Source organism: Trachymyrmex cornetzi, unplaced genomic scaffold, assembly GCF_001594075.2.
Source record: "Trachymyrmex cornetzi isolate Tcor2-1 unplaced genomic scaffold, Tcor1.1 scaffold396, whole genome shotgun sequence".
Taxonomy (NCBI): domain Eukaryota; kingdom Metazoa; phylum Arthropoda; class Insecta; order Hymenoptera; family Formicidae; genus Trachymyrmex; species Trachymyrmex cornetzi.
In genome coordinates this window covers 798,948-811,680 of record NW_017298703.1, presented here as the reverse complement: position 1 = coordinate 811,680, position 12,733 = coordinate 798,948, and the positions used below count along the sequence as shown (strand labels likewise).

Below are 12,733 nucleotides of genomic sequence, written 5' to 3'. Positions count from 1 at the left end.
ATATGTATATATATGTATATATATTAATTTCAAAATAGAACATGAAAATCTATTACAGACTATAACGTGAAAGCATGAATTTCAATTAAAAAATCCTACTGAATGAACTTTACCTCTTTTTAATTTAAATATGCCAAATCTTTTATTGTTTCATAATATCAATAAATAAAATATGTAGAAAATAACATAAAATAAAGTGTACACGCGCAGCAATACCAAATAAATTTGTATTGTTCAGGTATATAAATATCTTTATCAATTATAAACTTCATTGTCTTATTATTGCTTAATTGATGTTTATTCGAATATGTTTTTTATGACAATGCTTTGAGAACATATTTAATTGTAATTGTATATGTTAATTAATATGCTTTTTATTTCTGCATTCCCGGTATTTTATATATACATATATATTTGTGTTGAGGTACGTCATTATTTTATTTATACGCTCATTTTCAAATCGAAGACTTTAACATCTTTTTCCTTAAATGACTGTCATAGAAACATCGTGAACGAATCAACCTAGTCTTTATTTATTTCTTTCTTTTCCAATTATAAAAGATTTTAAAATATTTATATAAATTAGCTCTAAAATCGACGTTTCAATTTAATTTTTAGTTTATTTACAATTTGATTAATAACACAGGTAATTCACAGCAACGAAGATGCAATGTGGATGACAAAAAAAGCAGATATAATTTTATGTCCAACTGGTGATGGCCATCCTGATGTGATTCGCATACGGAATGCTCACCGACACGATATCGAGACTGTTCTTCCTTTTCTAGTTTTTACACCGCTCTGGTTAAATGTCGAAACGTGTAATTTGACAGTGAGAATTTTAATACCGGGCTTTGCACTAGCCAGTATATTGTATACATTGGTATATATGCAGCTTTTACAATTGTCTGTTCTTTGGAAACTTTCCTTATTTATAACATTGTATTGCATTTTGACTTTTATATGCACAATAGCTGCTGTTAAATACTCTATTTTTGTCATAGGTGTTTAATTAAAAACAAAAATAAATGAAAATTGTGATACTGTTGTATTATAAACAATTTTTGCAGAAAAATAAACGCATCTACGTGATTTGAGAGATGTCTCCTTTATTTGCGTGTATCCCATGAGAGAGAGAGAGAGAGAGAGAGAGAGAGAACATAAAAAATTATATTATTATATTTTCTAAATTCTCTATTTTACAGCACAAAAGATTTAACAAAAGAGTAGTATAGAATAATTCGGCAGAAGTTCTGCGCGAGAAATGTAAGAAACTATAATATAGAGTAGTTTAGTATTGTACTTCAGTATTGATCTTTTCAGGAATGATACATTAGGAGTAATATCGGCTAGATATCTCGGATAAATGAATTAATTGATAAAAATTCGAGCAAGGAAGATGCACGAGTTGTTAGAAAATTGACTAAATGGTTAAACAATCCGTAACATACTATTTCTGTGAAAGAAATTAGAAAACACAAAGCCACGCTTAACAAATTCGAAATAAGCGGTAATCGACAATTCATGTAAATGATACAGTAGTAGTTTTATAGCCAATAAGAGATATTTGTGAATTAGCCAATTACAATCAAGAATCTTTTGCATATATCATCTATAAGTCTATTAACTTCTTATCACTGTCTAGTTGTATAACAAGCGCGAGAGATATTATAGACGGACGAATCGGTGAGTTGAATGAGTTAGTACTTGGAACTATTTTTTATATGCAAATTACGTCAATTGCTTTACATCCAACTTCTAGCATTCGAGTTTTGATCTATAGAATTAGATTGAGAATCTTACGAAGAATTCAAGAGAAACATCTGTTATGCAATTTTTAACCTTTTACACTGCGTACGACTTTTTATACGATGCTCTTCTAGTTGTCGCTATTCTAAAAGCCTGCAGCACACGATGCATTATATTTCCTTGCTGGATTGCTTGCGTTTCAGTAAATTACTACAAATTCTGCGTTTTGTGTGGTACAATTCTAGTAATTTACTGAAACGCAAACAATATAGCATGAAAAACTGCATCGTATGCCGCTAGCTTAATAGGTCGCGGTGATAACGCATTCCGATATTTCTGATATCTATTGTGTGCAATCGAGACTTTTTGACTCTGTATTATATTGAATTTGTTTCGATTGTTCGGTGTATTTATTATAATATTCTATCATTAATCCTTTTTAGTTTTAAAAAAATTCAGTCACTTTGTCTTGAGAAAAAATCATTCTTTTTTTTACTATTCAGTTTCAAAAAACTAGCAGAGAGATGTCTGTCTTATTTCTATTACGTTTAAATCGCTTCAAATTTAAGATTTATGTGACATTATGTAATTTCAATAAATATATAACGATAAAATATTGTCTGAAGATGGCTCGATATAAGAGCCGAAACATGTAACGTAACGTAACGTAATGTAATATGTCTAGATTCTTTATATATGTATTCTTATTATAATTATTTTTAATATATACGTTAATTATTTAAAAAATATTTGACTCTTATGTGCCCGTTTAATCGTTATATATTTATTGTATTTATAAGAGTCCTTGACTAATTTATATCATTATGTAATTTTCCATATATACTCAGAACCCAATAATTCCGCGGATTGCGCTGAAAACATACCGTATAATTGCTAATCTTGTGGTCGTAAAATAAATAATATAAAATATATGAAATCTGTAATATTAAATAAATATGAACAAAGAGTTATATAATTACATAAATTAACACTATTATACTTATGTTGTGTGCTCAATTAGCCATGCTAATGCTATTTTGTTTCCTACATAATATTCGCAGAACAATGAATATATTAAATAAAAAACAGATTAAAAATAAAATTATATCTGTGTAAATAACTTGCAAGATTTTTTAAAGAACTATCATTAAATATATGTATTAAGAAGATAAATAATTTTCTGTTTGTAATATCAATACGTACAATTGTAAATTGTAATTTACAAGTACATAAGACAGTAGATTTAGCTTAATTAAAGTTTAAAATAAATTAATTTAATTTCTTTTAAATGTGAATATGTAAATTGAATAAAATGCGATAATGTTTAGCAATACACATTATTACCTCGTTATACATATATAATTTACATATTAATGTAAAAGCAGCAAAACGTTATCACGATTTCCCGAAACTCATTTTCATTCTCAATCCTTTGTCAATAAAAATAATTTATCAGACTCTAATAATATTGATTACATTGTTCTTTAATAAACTGTTGAAACGATTCTGATAGCATCAGAATTATTTTTAAAATTAAATCTCTATTTATAATTTTCTTTACCAAGAAGAAGTAGCAATATAATTTCTGCATAATTTTAGATTACGGGAAAAACAATTTAATTGAATCATATTTCATATGATGTAATAAAGCAGCAAATATAAGATTAATCTTGAGTTAAGAACATAATTATCTCCTAGGGATAATAATTTAAAAAGTAAGCAATCATATGCAATTATATTAGGTTCTAGCTTTTCTTTTTTAAAAATTACTGAGTATTTCTCAAAGACTAATGAAGCATTATCTCTTAAATAGTAATTAATTGTTCAATTTACATTTTGAGTAAGAAATATAATTATTACGTTGTTACACATTGTGCAAAAATACAAAAAAAATTAGCCGACATTTCTAATATTTCTTACATTTTATTTTCATCGTTTACCAGTTAACCTAATAGCAAATCTCTTGACAAATGACAAATTAGAGTTAATTTTAAAAGGTTGTCTAATTTTATTTATATGTATTATTAAAAATACACATTTAGTCTCATTAAAATTTCCTAAAAATAAAAACATGTGTTAATAAATTGGTATTCATTAAAATAAAGATATGATTCAGAGATAGGATTTGAAAATTATGTATATACTCCTGTGATTTACAATTCAAATGCATTACTATGAAGTTTTTATAGTACTTGTTTTAATTTTCCTTCGAAGTCTCGATTTAGATTATCAATATTAAAGATCAGTTCTTTTCCATAGCTTCCAACAGTAACTCGACAGATCTCATTCTACAGTTAGTTGTTAGAATAATTCGATGTCTTATTTTCAACTCTTTGCAAGGAAATAGTGACATATTTCTGAGAAAATATTGTGTAATGTAAACATAGTGATTGGTGTCTAAATAATAGTTTTAAATCACAAATCTTTTGAAACTTGTGCTTACCTGCCTCAGGAAATTGTGCGTATTTTAATTCACTATAAAATTAAAATAAAGAATGCACGGATTTTTCAGGATGCGATCCATTTGACACTACAAATGCTTTGAAGTATTTGATTGACCAACTAGAAGAAAGAATTTCTAATTGACCAATCAAAAAAATGCTTCGAAACATTTGTACATTAAGTGGACCATACATGTAATGTATATCTTTGAAATGTCTAAAGATTTTCATAGTCTATTCAAACTTTTAAGATTTTTTAATATAAGATTTCAAAGACATAAAGATATCTTACCAGAGATATTTAATAGTTGCGGTTCATATTCATTTTCATTAACTTTAAATATGATAGAATATTTAAAAAATTAATTTAAATTGTAATAAAAAAAATAATAAGTAATTTTATAATAGAAAACATATAGATAAATAAATTATGAAAGAGTAAATTATAATAAAATTTATATTATAAAAAAAGCTATATCTATATATAATACTTTATATATATATAATTATATGTACGTCCAAAATGACTCTTATTTCCAAAAATTTCGAAACCAAATTCTAAAAAAAAATTCCAAAAATTAATATATATTAATATACAAATTTTGTATATTAATATATTAAAGTTTCATTAAAATAATTCGAATAGTTTTTGAAATTTTTGGAAAAGATGAATTTTTTCCTTTGATATTCTGTATCTTTGAAATTCTACAGCCATTTGGAACAAAATACATGAAGTTTTCGTTTTGAATTTGTGTGAGGAATTATTCCTTAAAATCTTTTAGAGTATTTAACTACCCTGTATATAGTCAATACTCCTACAGCACCAAAATTGTAGCAACACTGCTGCAACATTGTAGAGATTTTGCAGCAATATTGCTGCAAATTTTGTGCTGTATAGGTAATATAAAAAAACATATAATATAAAATAAGAGAAAAAAAAGAAAAGTTTCAGAGAAGTCTTAAAAAAACACGAGCTAATCAGAGTAAAAATTAATAAATCTCATACTCTAACACTTTTCACATAAACACACGTACACATATTATCTTATGTTATACCAGTTGCGACTGAAATGTGAAGAAATGCAGGAAGTACACCGTTTCGCATAATGCGCATGATGTATTATTTTATTCTTTTTTTATATAATATTCGATAAATAACAAGGACAAAAATAAAATGATACATTACGCGTATTATGCGCAAAACAAATTATATAACAGTGAGTGCAATTATTTGTTCTCAACTTAACTTAGCATTCTCGATGAACTTAGGACCTAAGCACAAAGATGACTGTAACTTGAGTCGTGGAACGTAAGTCGCAGTTGTAGGTTGACCAAAACATTATGCGTTGACCTACGACTACGAATCACAGGTTTGTTCGCGTCGCATGTTCTAACATGCTCTAAAAAATGCTCCTACCATAGCATTTACTCACTCTAACGCGTTCGTTGAAGTGAGTAGGAGTTATAGCAGGAGGACATTGGAGCACACTGGAGCATACGACGCGAACAAACCTCACGTTTCGCGACTCAGTTACGACCATCTTTGTGTTGAAGCCTTTATCCTGTTTTGTGCACGACATACGTACGGTTTAACATACCTCCATTATACACGACTCCGATGTTAACTTCGATGCTAATCGGCTCGATCCGTTGGTACAACATTGGCAATCCCAACACACTGTATCACACTGAACGATTAAACAACGCGAAAATCCAAGACGAATTTCCGATCGCGCGCGACGCGACATTCAAACCGATTTTCAGACTGATTCAAATGACGTAATGCGCAGACCGTTGTGCGCACCGCGATGCTCACTTGATTTCTAACACAGAGGTGCTCAACTCGAGTTCTATTGTAAAGGTATAATTTTATGGTACATTTTTGGCGTCAAAGTAGGCCACTTATTATAGGGCGGTATTTAAATCTTATATTTAAAACCGTCTTAAGTACAGTCTTAACAAGTCACAACTAATCATATTACTATCTTAAGATATTACTGAAGACAGTCTTGAAATAAGAACGGACTATGAATACCGCCCTTAGCGTTAATTTTGATGATCATTTTTGATCACCTATTTTGACGCTAAAAATGGGCGTCGAATAAAGCACGAAAAGGTACCTTTATGTTGTTTTCGTTGCGCACTCCTGTCTTTAAAAATCGACCAATCGCGCACTCGCGCATACAGATGCACTAGCAGACAACAAACGTAAATGATGTAATGGTCTTTTCGCGTTGGGAATAACAATGCCAGCTGTTAAATATTTCAAATATTTCGTATCTACAACGAGCATACGCTTGCAACAGCGTGTTGTCGGTAGATTTTTGTAATTTATTTATGATACGAACTCGGAGATATGAGTGCCGCATCGCCATTTAGGTTTCGGGGGTTATAGGTTATAACACATTATCAAAGTTAGACAATATCGTTGAGAATCGCGGTTGCGTATAAATTCGTGATCGCAATATGGAATAAATACATCGTAATAGTAATTAATCGTGATTAGTCATCCAGTGTAATTATCCTAATCACTAGTGTCATGTGATATGTCCTGTCAGTTGGCGAGAGTTCGCGTCGACTAGACGCTACATTGGGTAATCCGCTGATTTTGTTCTTTCGACTGTTTCAATTGTGTTCCAAAATCCATTGCCAGCTGAAAATCTACGTGTATTTTGAATTTTCAGTACTGACAGTGAACCTTGGAGCACAACTATACGATGGCCAAGGAAGAAATGGAGCTGCACGAAGATCGGGTTAAAATACAATCGTGTCGCAGATTCTGGCACAGTCTACCAGAACGCATATCCAGGACGGTAGAACATTTGTTCTATCAGTAAGTCCCTGCCTTGGAATATTTCAACAAACTGAGTGTCGAACAGTTTAACAATGGAGCAACGCTGTTGTTTTTGTCTACAGGCTTGGAGTACACATCGCTCAAAGTCCATACAAATGGATGCTCGGATGTCTTGTGGTAGTATTAGTGTGTGTCCTAGGCCTGTTTCGTTTCCGACAGGAAAAGAATCCCATCAAACTTTGGGTTCCACCAGATTCTGATTTTGTGACGACTACTGAATGGCTAATGTCACATTACTTAGAAACTCTGCGAATTCAAACGTTTATTTTAACTGACGACAATGTTTTAGAACAGCAAACGCTTATTAGGGTAACTATATAAAGAGATGATTTATCTCAATTGATTCTTGATTTATTCTTAACTGTCATGTAACTGATTGAGTCTATTCTTTTTGGCTAAATTTGCACAGTTTATCTTTTCATTCTTTTTTTCAACTTGAAAAAAAGGAAGGTGAATCATGCAAGAGATTCATCTGAAAAGAACAGGTCTACTAATAATACAGAATATATTTTTTAATCTGTTGCAGTTAAATGAAATCACTAAACAAATGATTTCTACTCAGACACCGATTGAGAACATTTCTTGGACAAATGTCTGTATGAAGTAAGCACAAATTTTAAAATTCTAACATTTTCATTAAAAAATTAATTTTATTACATATTGTAAAATTTAACGTGAGTGTAAAAAACGATCAATTATACATACATATAAAGGAAATTTTTATTTACAGGATTCCTGTTATCTCTGGTGTTACAAAAAGAAATAAGAGACAAAGTTCTCTTTTCGAAGACGATTTTTTTGACGACGATCTCTCTTCTAAAGTTAATAAAACCTTTGAACCTGCCATTCATGTCGATAGTAATTTATATTGTAGTATAATTGAGAGCTTACCTATGAGTTGCCTTTTGTTTAGTATCTTAGATATATGGGATTTTGATAGCGCTAAAATTGAAAAAGATTCCACAGAAGATATTATTACAAAGGTAAATACAGTAAAAGTGAGTCCCACATTGGGTCACGCCATGAATTTCAGTCATCTTCTGGGAGACGTAACTCTAGATGAAAGCGGTAGGATTATTGCTGCGGGAGCTGTACGGACTGATCTGATGGTTCATGTTAGTTTTCTCAATGTGGACATGGATAAAATTGGAAACAATGCGGGAACTGCTGATTGGGTAAGGTGAGTTCATGTCAAGGCCTGAATCATGTTTATTAATAATTGCCTTAATATTGAACAAATGTCATATGACATAAAGTTTATCTTACCTTAAGCTTTATATTATTTAAAATAATTATAGAAAATCGATTTAAAAGAAAAAGATTGAAAGTTTTCTTCACATTTTAATATGATTTAGGCCTTTTATTATTACATTCTATCATTTGTATTCTTTATTTGCTAAATAACAATGTATGATATCAAAGTTATATATATATATATGTATATATATATATATATATATATATATATATCTATATGTATATATTTTAAGATTATTATTCTTATTTTATTCTTACTATATCTATATCTCTTCATAGATATTACTTGATAAATCTTATTTATATTTGTAATATAATATATATACTTCTATTGTGGCAATATTAAAAAATTAATAATTGTACTATATTTATACTATTTATATAAATTATCTGTTTTTTGTATGAGATTATTACTTTTATTATCATCAATTACAACATAATATTCTTTACTGTAAATTACTCAGAATTTTATTTTAATTCGTAACATTGAATCCATTTCGCATAATAAACAAGTAAAAATTAACTCAGAAATAAAAAACCAGTTATCTATTTAGGCTACAGAAGATGTATTGAAATGGGAATCAGCTTATCTGGAAAATATACAAAATCTTTCGTATCAACTGCAAAGCGAAAGAAATAATTCTTTGATGCTTTATTACGAAGCTGGTAGAAGCTTCGGAGACATTTCTGGTTCATCTATGTTTCAAGATATAGATAAATTAATTGTAGGAATTTTATTAATGTTCCTATACGTCTTAATGATTTTGTCGAATCGTAATTGGGTGGAATGGCGGGTATGTATGATTATTACAAGAATAATAATATTTGGGTGATTTGAAATTTATATTTAGTGAAAGTTCTTTACACTTTTCCGCAGTTTTGTCTTACTAGTACCGGTCTTTTATGCGTGGGTGCTGCATTTATACTTGCGGTGGGAGTATGCTCTCTAATAGGAATCCCATATGGTCCAGTGCACACTTCGTTGCCATTTATGCTCTTGGGTTTAGGGATTGATGATATTTTCGTAATTAATGCATCTTGGAAGCAGATACATACCGATAAATCAAATTTAAATAAGCCATTAACAGAAAGAATTGGGCTTACGTTAGGTCATGCCGGTTCTGCTATCAGTATTACTTCGCTTACCGATGTCGTGGCATTCATCATTGGTGCTTCTACAGTATGTAGAATTAATCACTCAATACGCATGAAGAAGAATGTGTGACTGTGGCCAATTCATGATTTTATATTTCATTACTTTTTTTGTTTATGTTTATATTTATTGTTACTTATATTTATTCGGATATATTTTATACTTTAAAAGAAAATAATATACATGAATAGTTTTTTTTTTCATTAAATAATGTAATTGGTTCTTGTCATTATAATGAAAAATATTTTATTTTGAAAATATTTTATTTCATATGAGAATAGAACTTTTTTAGAACTTTGTTTTTATATAAAATATTTGCTATATCTTTTTTTATTTATTCTTACAAAAAAAAAACAATTATATATTATCAATTTGATTCAACTTAATTTCTGCATTTGTTTTAAAATACCTAGTCGTTTAATTATTTAATCTGCATGGAAATAATTACAATTACCAAAAGATATCGTCTTAACGTATAATATTCTCTTCTAGATATTGCCATCACTTCAGTCATTTTGTATCTATGCTGCAGTGGGTGTATTTGTGACATTTTTATTACAAATTACATTTTTTATTGCCTGTTTTACTTTGGATGCTAGAAGAATGGAACGAAAACGAAATGGGATGTTTCCGTGTATCACGCATGAAAACTTTACGCCCAAATTATCAGACGTGAGCAGTGCAGTCTCTTGGAAATTTATAAACTTCTTCTACTCGCGGATAGTCTTAACCACACCTGGGAAAATTATTATTGTATTAATTACTTTCGTAACGATGTCTACAAGTATTATGGGCTTGCTTAGGTTGCAACAATGGTTTGATCCAAAATGGTTATTACCGAAAGATTCGTATTTGTATCACTATATAGCTATCCGAACTCAAACATTTCCCAATCAAGGATATGAGGCCTTCGTCCTTATGGGAGATGATATTAATTATTCTTCTGAATTTTCTAAGATAATATCTTTGACAGAACGCTTTCAAAATGCATCTTTTATACAAAATATAGAATCTTGGCCAACTGAGTTCGCAAAATTCGTATCACTATATTATGACACAGGTTATTTATCATAATATTTACTTGAATCGTTTGTCTTAAAAGTGGCGAGACAAAAATTTTAATTTTTTTGAGATAAACACATTATTCGTCGATTAATTAAATAATTTTGCAAATTAATTGTATGTTATTTTTCACCAGATTTAAAATCTACAAAACTTACAGACGACAAGTTTCATTATTATCTATCGAAATTTCTTGTTAGTCGAGCTGGTGGCAAATATCAGAGAAATTTCTTTTTCAAAGAGAAGTTTAAATGCGGGAAGAATGCCCCACAAATCGCAGTAGCAACCATTGAGTTCTACTTCAAACAATTTGAAGGTCCTGACGAATGGGTTCCAGCGATGGATAATAGTAAGCTTCTAACAAACGAAGCGCAAATTCACGGATACGTGACAGTGTGGTGCAAAATGTTCGGACCTTGGACTGCTGATAAATTAATCAGTCAAGAACTATCACGAAACATTATCCTGGCATTAATCTGTGTTATGGGTACCACAGCGATTCTCATTGCTGAAATGCAGACTTGTTTTTGGATCTTACTTTGTGTACTTCTCACATTGCTAAATGTTTGCGGCTTCATGTATTTTTGGGGATTAACAATAGATGTGGTGTCCTGCATTGGTGAGTATATTTTTTTTTACTTTGTTTCATAAATTTATAGTTTTGTTATTTTGTTTATGTAAAAGATAAATATATACGTGTAAATAGGAAAAAATATTTGATAAAATGAAAAAAATTGTTTAATGAAATTCTGTTTTGCAATAAATCAATCTCATAAAGTATAAAGTAAATAAAATTGTGAATTCGATCCATTTATTGTAGGAAATTTTATTGTCATTTTTATTACTGTAATGATGACTGCAAGGAGTAAATATAAAGATATTTATATTACGAAATCACGAGATTGCATGCAAAGCTCAATTTTTATTCTCAATTCTCATTTTGATCTTCATAAAATTCTAATCATTCTATTATAATATATATTTTGAGAAAATATATATTATAATAGAATATATTATAATATATTATAATATATTCTATTATAATATATATTTTGAGAAAATATATATTATAATAGAATATATTATAATATATTATAATATAAAATATACAATACGGATTATTCTCGTTGCATTAAAGTGATTTTTTAAACGTTTAAAGCGAATTTCTTGTTAATTAAACACAGTCAGATTCAGTAAGAATCTTTTACAGGTCTCGAGCTGGGCGTCGGTTTGAGTGTGGATTATGCCGCACATGTTGCACATGCTTTCCTGAATGCTGAGTCGCGAGAGGATGATGTTAATGCTCGTAAGACCCGAACATTGGTCGCAGTCAGGCATATCGGTGCAGCGGTCGCATATGGTGCAGGTTCAACATTTCTCGCCGTTTCGATGCTGGCCTTCTCGTCGTCCTACGTGTTCATGGCCTTTTTTCGAATATTTTACTTGGTAATTTTGTTCGGACTGTGGAACGGATTGATCCTACTACCGGTCGTGTTAAGCAGTATTGGGCCGCAAAGTTTACGTGTGACACAAAAGCCACAACCCATGTCCGAAAAAGCCATTTCTGTGATTGATGATGAAGATTGAAACGGAAATATAGACATTTGTTCAGGCAATCCTCTTTCTTTATCAATAATATTTATTTTTGGTTCAATAAACATACAAAATTATTACACTATCCGTACTATTAATCACACATTTATACAAAAATAATAATTAATAATAATAATGATAATAATACGTCTGATAACTTAAAAACGGCATTATTTATAAATTTTTATGTATATGTGTATATAATATATTAAGATTAAAAAATTAAGAAATATTAAAAAACAAGTACAAAATAATGTAGCAAGGTTGATATAGATTTATTATCAATTATCATCGATCGGAAAGGAACATGACTATTATAAACGTAACGTAATTATGTTTTGTTGGATGCGTTTATCCTTTATGGATAATCATAATTAATGTTTATGACGTAAAAATGAGCGGCGAGGGAGCGACCTCGGGATTGATTGGCAAGCTCCCTCCGCTGCCTCTCTCAGTCTTGCACAATCCATCTGACATTCGTTCAGCCGTTCATTCATACAACCCCATCTTCCTTGTTTCTTTTTCAAGTTGTCTCTTCCACTTCTCATGGCTCAATCAGACGGATCTCCGATTAATAGCGACAAGAAGAAAGGGAATACAAATTGAATGAGATGTACAGAGAGA

At 29.9% G+C, this 12,733-nt stretch overlaps 3 protein-coding genes across 3 annotated transcripts in view; 2 read left to right on the top strand and 1 right to left on the bottom strand.

Annotated features, from left to right (window-relative positions):
• The window catches only part of LOC108764148 (prostaglandin E synthase), a 5,403-nt gene extending 4,391 nt beyond the window's left edge, over positions 1–1,012 (top strand). Inside the window, exon 2 of the mRNA XM_018512223.1 lies at positions 647–1,012. Coding sequence (XP_018367725.1) covers positions 647–1,012 — 366 coding nt within the window. The remainder of the gene's footprint in view (positions 1–646) is intronic.
• KaiR1D (Kainate-type ionotropic glutamate receptor subunit 1D) overlaps positions 1–5,896 on the bottom strand; it is a 441,399-nt gene extending 435,503 nt beyond the window's left edge. Inside the window, exon 1 of the mRNA XM_018512220.1 lies at positions 5,789–5,896. The gene's annotated coding sequence lies outside the window, so the exon portion shown is untranslated. The remainder of the gene's footprint in view (positions 1–5,788) is intronic.
• A 729-nt stretch (positions 5,897–6,625) lies between these two features.
• On the top strand, positions 6,626–12,207 carry LOC108764144 (protein patched homolog 1). Its single transcript, XM_018512218.1, has 10 exons — positions 6,626–6,784; positions 6,875–7,023; positions 7,107–7,353; positions 7,571–7,647; positions 7,775–8,219; positions 8,856–9,095; positions 9,179–9,481; positions 9,947–10,514; positions 10,653–11,135; positions 11,727–12,207. Exons 2-10 carry the CDS (start codon positions 6,908–6,910, stop codon positions 12,101–12,103), a joined length of 2,856 nt encoding a protein of 951 aa, XP_018367720.1. The 5' UTR covers positions 6,626–6,784; positions 6,875–6,907; the 3' UTR covers positions 12,104–12,207.
• Positions 12,208–12,733: the final 526 nt, after the last annotated feature.

Coding starts and splice junctions, on each gene's coding strand:
- LOC108764144 (XM_018512218.1), top strand. CDS start 6,908: ATGGCCAAGGAAGAAATGGAGCTGCACGAAGATCGGGTTAAAATACAA. Junction 8,220..8,855: donor ATGCGGGAACTGCTGATTGG/GTAAGGTGAGTT, acceptor TTATCTATTTAG/GCTACAGAAGATGTATTGAA. Junction 11,136..11,726: donor AGATGTGGTGTCCTGCATTG/GTGAGTATATTT, acceptor AATCTTTTACAG/GTCTCGAGCTGGGCGTCGGT.